This window comes from Opisthorchis viverrini (assembly GCF_000715545.1).
Source record: "Opisthorchis viverrini unplaced genomic scaffold opera_v5_363, whole genome shotgun sequence".
In the NCBI taxonomy this organism is placed as follows: Eukaryota; Metazoa; Platyhelminthes; class Trematoda; order Opisthorchiida; family Opisthorchiidae; genus Opisthorchis; species Opisthorchis viverrini.
In genome coordinates, this window is record NW_008752025.1 from 25,749 (window position 1) to 36,415 (window position 10,667).

General features: G+C 45.0%; 1 protein-coding gene across 1 annotated transcript in view; it reads right to left on the bottom strand.

Moving 5' to 3' along the window:
* Positions 1-1,451, bottom strand: part of T265_10431 (hypothetical protein) — a gene marked incomplete at both ends in the record, with an annotated part of 4,733 nt that extends 3,282 nt beyond the window's left edge. The window contains one exon of the mRNA XM_009176801.1: positions 1,444-1,451. Coding sequence (XP_009175065.1) covers positions 1,444-1,451 — 8 coding nt within the window. The remainder of the gene's footprint in view (positions 1-1,443) is intronic.
* Positions 1,452-10,667: the final 9,216 nt, after the last annotated feature.

Consider the following 10,667-nt stretch of genomic DNA (forward strand, 5'->3'; position numbering starts at 1 on the left):
CTGTGAATCTCACGAATCCCCAGAAGTGGGTTCGAACTCTCTGTTGATCCTCTCCTTTTACTTTTGTTGTGTGCAATGGGATTCCTCGTCTTGCCGTCATAGTTCTGTGCCCAGATTATCCTTCATCCCGAACCTATACGGCTACGTGGATATTTGTAGTGATATAATTGTAAAAGACGACCCTTTGTAACAGCCTGTCTGACTGTAATGTTCATCACTAGGAGTGGACCAGTTTCAGTTGGTCCTGAATGTGAGCCGCTTTTAGACCTCATCATCACGCGCCTGGTTTAACACAACCACCTGGGCTTTTTACATCTTGCGGCCACTTTGTTTTGACTCAGTGTGAAATTCTACTAGGCGTATTGTTCCCCACCTACCTTACTTGTACAGGATCCCATCTGGAATCAGCGTCACCTGACCATGGAAACTGGATTCACCACACGATTTAAGGTTTGCACCATTTGATCATCCTATACTCATAGTGCCGCATGTGCTGATAAACCTCCGTCTGAACGGTTCGACTTTTGGAGTTTTGCGCGTGTGGCCCACCTGATTACTGAGAGCAATCCATGCGCGCAACCTTCCGACTAGTAGCTAAAGACTAGAACGTTCGGCCATGAGTTGCTGATTGGTGGTGTGACTAATTTTCAAGTCATAGCGCCACTCATCCCTCGATCACGGAATTGACCTCAGCAGCTAGCCATTAGCGATGCCAGCCAGGGAGGCAGTCTATCTTCCTCCAGATATTGGCTTTAAGCTATCTCACAAATGCCTTACCGCTAGTGACAATCCCTAAAAAACCCCACATACGACTCACTATTTACCCTAGACAGCCAGAGTGGAACCACACAATCGGTGATGCTGAGAGATGCAGATTTGTTTTAGTTCATAATCGCAATGATGTGCATATGTGTTTTTAATGCAACTGGTTTACAATATTCTTAAACGTATGAGCACAGAAAATCTTTAACCAGAGCGGTTTATTTCGGCCGAACTTACCAGGTGGTTTGTACAGTTTTTAGATTAATGCTTTCTCTTCTTATTTTCCACAAGGATAATTTTGACAACTTGAATCACCACGACATCAGTGAGATGGTTGATGATACCCTGGTGTGTAGAAGTGAGCTCGAGATGGCTCAGTGGATTAGGCACAAACTTTTAGTGACTAGGAGGTCTGTGGTTCGAACTTAACCCCCGGGATCTTGACTGCTCCTACCTACGTTTCAGCAACCTTACAGTACACAGCCCTTGTGCTTCCTTTGGGTGGCACGGTAGCTAAGCAGTTAGACGATCATTTAATAATGATAATACTAATAGCAATATACGTACCAAGTGATCTTGGATCCGCTTCCAGTCATCCGTGTGCGTATGGGCATAAATTGCTGGTACACATAAACTTTTAAATGAAGCAGGCTGTGCCGCTAACATCACCTAAGAACTCACTTTGGCATGAACCATGTCTTGCGGACTGTTAGGTCAGACAGCACCGCCCTTCCCAAAAACAGGTTACAGCGGTAGCTCTTTGTATTCGTCGCGTAAAAGCTTATAGATTTCGTTGTGACTATAACAAAACTGCTATTCAACTAGACACGTTCATCGAACAACAGAGAACCAATTACGATTTCAGTCTTAAAAAGATACCTATGAATGAAAAGCCTCACTGGAAATCAGTAAAAGTCAGCCTCCATGAATCTAAAGAATTCATTTCCTTCCGTTTATCATTGTAGAACCTGGTCACAATGGTTCAGTTGACAGTTTGAATAAGCCGAACTCAGATAAGCACAACCACGTAACCAATCTTGGCACCTTTTGGAAAGCGATATTCCTTAGTCTTCTCATTGACTTCCCCTCTGTTCTGTCCGCTAGGAACCTGTGCTGCTCGGAAGACACAGTACTCCTCACCCATAATTAATCAGCAGGACCTTCCTAATTTGGCTTGGATACAAAATGTGGAAATAACACTGCAATAATCCCAACAGTGAGCGATTTTCCGCGTTTTTAAAAGTCCCCTTTTGCCGTTCACAAAATTCATGAATACTTTAGGATCTGATCAGTTTACTGGTTCACTTGGCGTTTTCGTTATATCCAATAATTACACCCGCAACGGATGTTATGATGACATCTCGTACGAACGAATTAATGGTAAGTAACTTTGAAACCTCGCTCAGTACGTACTTGTGTCAGCCCACGACCCACACCCCTTGGTTATCCAGAGCAAGCTCTGAGCACAAAGCAGCGTATTGGTTGGAAATGCTGCGAAAGAAAGCAATATGCCATGTCACGTTCCCAAAGCAGATGTTTTCTGATGCCCACATGATCACAACCAGCCCTCAATAGGGCAGTCACCAAACGACTGAGGCAAAACACCAGAAACCATGTATAATATTGGCGCTTCCCATGAAAAGATCGCCAGTCGTAGAGTGGCCGATTTCGCTTACTGGAATGGGGCATTGCATTGATATACACCGTGGCAACCAAACAAAGAGACTGCATTACATTCTCCGTGAAGTCCTCAATTCGAGAAAATAACCGTAACATAAGGGACATCTTGTGGACCGTAGCACGACAACTGTCCATCTCCATTCCCTCTGCATAACGCTATCACCGAGACGGAACATACCACCGGCATGTTCTAACCTGTTTTCGAACTGCAGGCTTCAAGATCCTATTCCTCAACTGCACTTACACCAACATGAATGATCAAGTTGTGTCCACCCGCACGCCCATTCGCCGGCATATTTCCCCGCTTGCGCGGCAGTGACAGACAATATGGGTCAGTCACCCTGCACTTCCATAAATTCACTAATCATGCTAACATGCAGAACGATGGAATTGTGTGGTGATAGATGAACCCACTGTCAAATTGATCAACAGTGAAAAATTTGTTTCCGCGAAACACTGGAAAGATGGATAACGAAAGTAACCGCTGGGGTATAAAATACACCTGTATTTGTGTTGGAAGCATATCTCTCAGGAATGTGGCATAATTTCATATCATCGGGAGCCAGGGCAAGTTACAGATGGTTACCAGCCTAAGGCAGTGGTTTTGCTAAAATAGAACACGGGCAAAACTGTTAACTGCAGGAGACCCTACAGTCGGATGCGTGTACAAATTTGAATATGCAGAGAAAAGATTCATCGGTGGTTCCCGTTCAATACAAGTTGAAAACGAAGTAGATATAGGGAGATATTCTCACAGACGTTTGTGAAGATTTGGTTTACAGTTCCTCTTTCAAATTCAAGATTGGATAAGGTCTCCTACGAGCTTTGAGATCAACCATTCGCTCATCCATACAGGAATAGCTAATTGCTGATCATACTAATGATCATTCGATCCAACAAACACGCCCACTTTTGTTACACTATTTGAATGGCTCGCATATGCACGACCGTATTTTAAGCACTACTAAACCCAGATTTCATAGACTGTTGTTGGTGTCGCGTGACACTGGTGTATTCGGAGGTCGAGTGGCCGTGAAGTATATGTCGCTCGTACAAAAAGCAACTAGCTCATATGCCCTTGGTAGAACATACTATCCATATGAATGCTGAAAACGCTTTAACAGTCCACTACCGCCTTCGTTCCTTTTGGAATGCAGTTCCAGAGTTTCCGACAACCTTGCGTTCTACTTGAACACCAAGCTGCACGTCAAGAACGAAGCCCACATCATGTTTTAACTGGGCTAATTTCGTCCACTACGCACAGTTTAGTGTTCAAGCAGAGTTGACGGGAACTCGGCGACTGTCTTCCGGAAGAGTAGAACAGGTAATGGGGTGTCGAGAAGTCCTCAGTAGCCTTATAAGTAGCAAGTTCTTCAAAGAAAGTATATTGCCACTTGAAACGTGAGGTGACCTGTATGCAGCACATTCAGTGGAAGAATATCACAAGGGGAGGACTCAATTGGGTTACTCGCTGGCATTAAAGTAATTTGTGAATGTGTGTATTTCGTCATCAGCTAAAGCGAACAGTAGGCGTAAATTGACAGGCGGGACCCGAATACACCCGTAGATCTCATAAGTTTTCCCGTTCAGGTCACGTAACCAAATTTGAGTTCAACTGGAAAATAAGGTTGGCGTCAACTCAACCGACCTGATAAGCAGCAAGCGAAACCGGTCGTGGGCTATCGAAGAGATTTCAGCAACCTTATGAGCAACGCATTACGTCTGCACAACCGTCTATATGTTTGAAGGACTATTTCTGCATCATTTAAGTGTATTTAAATGAGCAGTGCGGTCGAGTAGACAAACTCACGAAAATCTGCTTTGTTCGGCAACACGGCTAATATGGTTCCCATATAGCCGGGCGGATTTTGTGTGATTGCTAGGGTAGCCAATGAACTGGGGTGCCAGGTGAAGAGCCGATCACAGCAGATGAGTTGGGATAAACCTACCTAGGGAGGCGAGAAGCAACGAAATGATATTCATTATTGAACGGAGTAGATCAATTGTTAACTCAACGGAAATTGGATTTCAACTGGTTTTAAACTGTTTGCAATCCAACGGACCAGTTCGACCGTAAGTCTTTCCGAAACAAGCAAGCCTCCTGATCGAATCCACCCCAAAAGCAACACTTGACCATGAGAGGCAACGTTCTCTGGACCGATATTAAATAGGCGTAACCTAAAAACACCGCAAGTCCATTTGCCACGGACAGACATTCACCTATTAAGTTTGAATATACTCATTGCCACGATAAGGGGAGATGCATGTGGACGACGCCCTGTATGGTGATACAGTATTCGAGTCCTGTGGGCGGTCAAACTCTGATAATTGTTTTGACAAACTAATCATGCCGGCTTAATGCAAACACACCATTGAAAGTACATCGCCATTGTCCCCCATCCTATCCCTTTCGAACCCGACCTCTGCCTCTCGACTTCCCCTGTCTAAGCTTCGGCAACCTAGCAGTATCCCAGCCCTCGTGCCTCCTTCGTGTGGCATGGCAGCTAGGTACCGAAAGGGTGCTACAGCTGAACGGGGTCATCCTATCCCTACTGCCCAAACTTACCATACTGTGCCTCTCTAGGACCTTCCGTCGCTTCCCTGAGAAACGCTGAAAGTGAAGGACTGAGTCGGAGGGGTCGATTAGGGCATAGACTGGACCTACTGGACCTACTTGACTGTGTAGCAAAGCTTATAGTTTAAGAGCACATTGTCTGGCACGACAACATGGCACAGCGAGCGCGCAAACTACGCAGCCAGATGGCGGTTCGATTCCCCGCGGGAAAGTTCAAGCTACTCCAAAGTGCATACACGTGGCTGATGCTGTGTATGTATCCTTTGACATATAATCGGGAAAACTGCAGCGAACAGAGGAATTGTGTGACGTGACCGCAAAACTGAATGATGAACTTCAGTGTTCAAATAAACACCAGGATACGGAAATTTAAGACCGGTATAGTGGTACGTGAACATTACACACGAGGAATGATGACAGCATCACAATGGGAATTAATGTCAGCTACAGACTGCTTCTTTTTTGAAATCGACACCTAAGCAATCCAGATGACGCCGGTGAGTAGCAAACGAATTCCCAAATGATATGATGGTTCAAAACATTTTCATTTCTAACAGAACATTCTATTTCGCGGGGGCAGCTTCCGAGAAACTCTTAAAAAAGGCCGTCACTGTTCGGTTTCGACCCGACAAAAAGAAAAAGCCCATAGTTCGGTTCCACTACTTGTTGAAGGATAACAAATATAAATGTGAGATACATCGAAGACAACTAGTTTTTCGGCCAACTGTCCAACCTTGAGTACGACCTGTCCTAGATCCCTCCATTATGCTATATATGTTTTATAAAAACACCTAATAGCGGACAGGTCACAGGCATTCATCTATAACAGGATCATGTACACAGTTTCTTATTTTGCCAGTCGAAACTGTTAATGTTTCCATTTGGTTTGCACATGCCGTTTGTCCTATCCCATCAGCAGCATGAGAATACCATAGGTAATTTCCAACAAAGTCAACTACCGAACACTGTGAACGAAATCCAACCGAAGTTACTTCATAAATGAATGCAAGTACAACCTAATATAAACTACGGATCTAGGTTTTCGTCTAGCACGTGTCCCCAGGCCTCGTATAAGCACCCAATTGATCCTCGCCTTGAGGACACAATCAGGGAAATTTCGGAATCATGAAAAGATCGTTTCATGACAAGCTCGTACCGAGGAGAATACCGGCTGCCTTAATTCAGAGCATATCAAGTGCTGCAACTGTATGTTGAGGATTTGTATACCTCATATGCAAGGCATTCAGAAAACACGGAGGAGCGAACACACATTTCTAGCATAACGCAGGAGAGTCTATTTCGCATGCATGTTAGGGCAACAGAATCGTTCAGATTTTCAGTTTACACAATGATTGAAAGTTCGATGCAATTTAAGTGTGGGCGATGCAAGCCATTGCTTAGCGTTTGAGGCGACAGGTTTCACGCTTTCAACAACCCAACTGGTTACCTGCAGATGTACAGACAGATTCCCGGACAATCAATTTGGAATCCCCGTCTTCTGAAATGAGTAAATGCTTTCTGTCCCTCAAACGACTTCGAGCTGCTGAGCCTGACGAACTCCCACCCGCTCCGTTCAAAGGAGATGAAGCAAGTTCGTCACTGTCATGCGCAGTTTGGATGTGCAAAGGCTGTGCAAAAGCTTTCCCCCAAGAAGTGATATCCGACAGGGACTTCAACTCTATCCATTTTTGTTTTACCCCGTCACTGATGAGGTAATAAGACGAACTCTAAAGAGTTTCAAAAACCTGTGTTCAGACATTCTTGAGTGCGAGCCTCGTCGATCTGGAATATGCGGGTGAAATTCTTCTCATCTTTGGAAAAGAGCAGGAGGCGCAGGTAATACCAGAAAAGATGACCGCGGTCATCAAGTCCCTCGGCATCTGCTTCGCACCCACAAAGTACCAAGTCATAAGATAGTAAGAGATAATCGTTCACCTGTAACACCCTTTCGGTGCCTAGCTGCCATGACACCTGAAGGAAGCACGAGGGCTGAGCTACTGCCAGGTTGCCCTAGTCTAGACAGGGGAAGTTGAGAGACAGAAGTCAGATTCAAACCACGGACCTTCTGGTCAGTAAATTCGCGCTCTAACAACCTAACACATGGTGTCATGGTGAGATACAGTCTTTGAACATGTCTCTAAGATTCCCACCATAATTTATGGAAAACTAGATGTACTTCGAAAGTCACATTAGGTTTAACGCTGGCTTTGATAGGCAAAGTCGACGCACAAATCTCAAAGGCCAGAATTGCTTTTACCTATTTGCGCCGCTTGTGGCGTCAAAAAGATACATCATCGGGACACAAAGGACACGCATGTCAGAATACAATGGTGGTTCTGTGCGGTAGCGAAACTTGGCAACTTCGGGCGGAGGAGGCCTTTGAACACGTACGCCTACAAACTAGTGCCTAAATCGGATGGAGTCAGCGAATTCACAGTGAGGTGATCAGGTGGTTATTGGATGAAGCTAATGGTAGTTTACTCAAAAAGTGTATTCATGGGCCATGTGTTACGCATGTTGAGTTACCACGAAGCAATAAGAGATATACAATGGGTCCCTTTCAGAAGACCTACATGCCTAGTAAAATCATATAGGTTGAAGAACAATTTACGATACTACCTTGCATAAAATACAATACCATTCTAATTTGAACTGCACTACAAACCTCGGTGCGGTGCATATGCCACTCAGAACCGTGGCGCGTTACGCAATTTTATCAAAGGGTACGCGCTACTGCGAGTCATAGAGAGATATATCAGTTATACACATGTCTAATTTGTAATAGTCACGATCTTGTGTCCGCATTTTAGTAAGCAACCTCCAGGAGAGCGTAGAAATACTCAAAAGCGCTGCTTAGTTTGTTGAAAGAGTACCCAAAGAGCCACCCGTCACAGTTCGATGCATTACATATGATGGTCGATTAGGTTGCATTTGTAGTGACCGATCATTTGAATCAAACCGCACCAATCGGAGGATAGTGATGATGTCTTGGAATGTCTATTTTGTCGGCGTGTACTTTGCCACGATGCTCGACATAGAACTACCAGTCGTCACCTGTCATCATATCCACTCGGTCACTTGATCACCTATTTCTCTGTTAAGGGCAGAAGCATCAATACTGGTTTTATGAAAAGGATGCAATTGCAATTCTCCTGGTTTACGAGAAAAATAGGCCCTTAACCAAGACGCTAAAACAAACATCAGATTCATTAATGTCAAAGGAGCTTCGCAATTCGAGGACCAAGCTTTTGGATGACGAGTTTGTAAAGAGCCAGGAGATCCGATCGTAAGCAAACCGACGATGTCTCAACATAGGGTAGTTGGAGAATTCCACTACTCAAGCGGCATCTTGTTCACAGACTTGATAATGAATACTGGAAAGCACACGCATGGCTGAAGCACGATTTAGTTTCGATTAACTATTTAAACGCGTTGTCATGAGAACAAAGAAGGTAGCGAACAAAGCTTGTTTTCTGTGATTGTTCATCTTGGCTAATACATCACAAATTTATATGGTAGCAGAAATCACGTGGAAAAGGTTAAGATCGGGGCTACACTTTAGAGAAATAGAAGTTAAAGGAAGGGGGTTGGGTGAGGGGTAGGTCAATGGGTCATGACGTCAATGTCAGACAGACTTGTGGGACCAGATGTTTCGTAGGCCAGTTCAAGTTCAGAGGTCGCACAAGTTTCTTTTGGATGCAAAGTTGTGGATCCAGCAGTCGGATTCCTATCACCTCTGCGATCGATAGTAGTTTGGATCGTACCAGTCGTGGTCCGTTCAGAGGTACCCGGTATATGATGGTGAAGGCTTGCTCCTTGTCTATGATATGACAGGTTTCGGCCAAGTGTGCTGCAATCGCGCTTGAGCCTGGTTTCTTTCCACTACCACTCAGAGATACGGGATTGTGTTCTCGTATTCTGTCCGACAAATGCCTTGTCGTACGACCAACGTATGATGCTCGGCACGAGCATACGAATGAGTACACACAAAAGCTGGTGGTAGAACGTGGCAATTTGTCTTTCAAAGACAGTCTCTACGACGCTCATTTACAAAAGACTACAAGTTCAACGATCGTTGTGGTTGGTAGTGACATGAACGCTCAGGTAGGTAAACCAACCGCTCCTGAGGTCCGATTCGGTGGTCGTCCTGCATTCAATACAATAACGATAACAGAAATCCTCCGATTCAATTGAATACCAACAACAGATCGTCCCTTTGCAGTATCCATTCCCTGAACAGTGTAAATCGCTTGATAACGTGGTGTCCAAATATGAAACACCCCGAATCCGAATAGACCACATCACCGTCAGTTATCGGTGGCGAGGGTCAACCACCACGTGCCTCTCATTCTGAAATACTAGCGTAGACTCCCACCACGAACTTGCGCGTTGCTACCTTTCAGGTCTACGCAAAATACACACAAAGCTCAGCCTCTGAGAAGCTAGTGGACACAGGAATTAAAAAGGAGTAATCGCAGTTGTCCCTCGAATGCCTACCCGACGGCTTGGAATCGGATGTAAACGCCTAACTGGAAATGCTATTCAAAGCGCCAATCTTAGCTAGAACTTCCCTCCACGGAAGAGCCCAGTCAACCTCACCCAGATATTGGATCTTTGCTGGAGGCCAGGCGATAAATCCCTCCCTGACTGCAACCACAAACCCACCCGACGCCAGGTGATACTGAGTACCCATGCAGACCGAGAATCTCGGTGGATCCGAAGGGCAAAAGAAATGTAAGGAGCGAGAAATGCTGTAAATGTTCACAGACTGTTCTATTTGATTCGTTCCACTGGTCCTCGGAAGCCTCTTGTCAACGAAACTACCGGGGTCGAGAATGGCTCTCTGATATACAGCAAAGGAGAACGTTTGGACCGCTGGACACACCATATGTACACACAGCCCACAATCTTGATGTTCTCTGAATTAAAGTGCGCTCGATTACGTCGATCGGTCAGCGATTTTAATCATACATGCTCAACAGGGTATGTGAATATAATCCGGTCCGCATATTAGCATAATTCTGGACGTGTGAGAGTATACAGTGAGTTCTCCAAAAGGTCTTTGTCTTTGTTCTTGTTTAACTCCGCTACTGATGAGGAAATGAAGCAAACGCTGGAAGGTCTTCAAAACCCCCATTTTCTGGCAAGAACCTTGTCGATCTGAAGAACACAGGCGACATCGCAATAATCTTTGAAGACAAAGTCAAAGCACAAGCCCTGTTGAATAGACTGATAACCGTCATAGCACCTTTCGGCATGCGACTTACACCTTCTGAGTGCAAAGTCATGTTTCAGAACATGTAGTCTGAACGTATCCTATACAATTCAAGGAGAATCACTGGAGGTTGTGGAGAATTTTACACATCAACGGTTGTGTAAGCATCACTTGAATATCAGGGATCACGTGTACGAGGCTACGGTAATGGCTGTATTGGTGTATGGTTGTGAATCATGGCCTCTGCGGACGGATAATGTGAGGCGTCTTGAGGTTTTTAATCACCGATACGTCAGACACGTAGCTTGTCAACAGATTAGTAACGAGATTGGAAAACGGGTAGTTGGCCGTGCAGCGGGTACTTTGGTCGCAGAAAACACCCAGTACCATCAATTGTGGTGGCTTGGCCATGTCCCACGTATGCTGAAACACCGT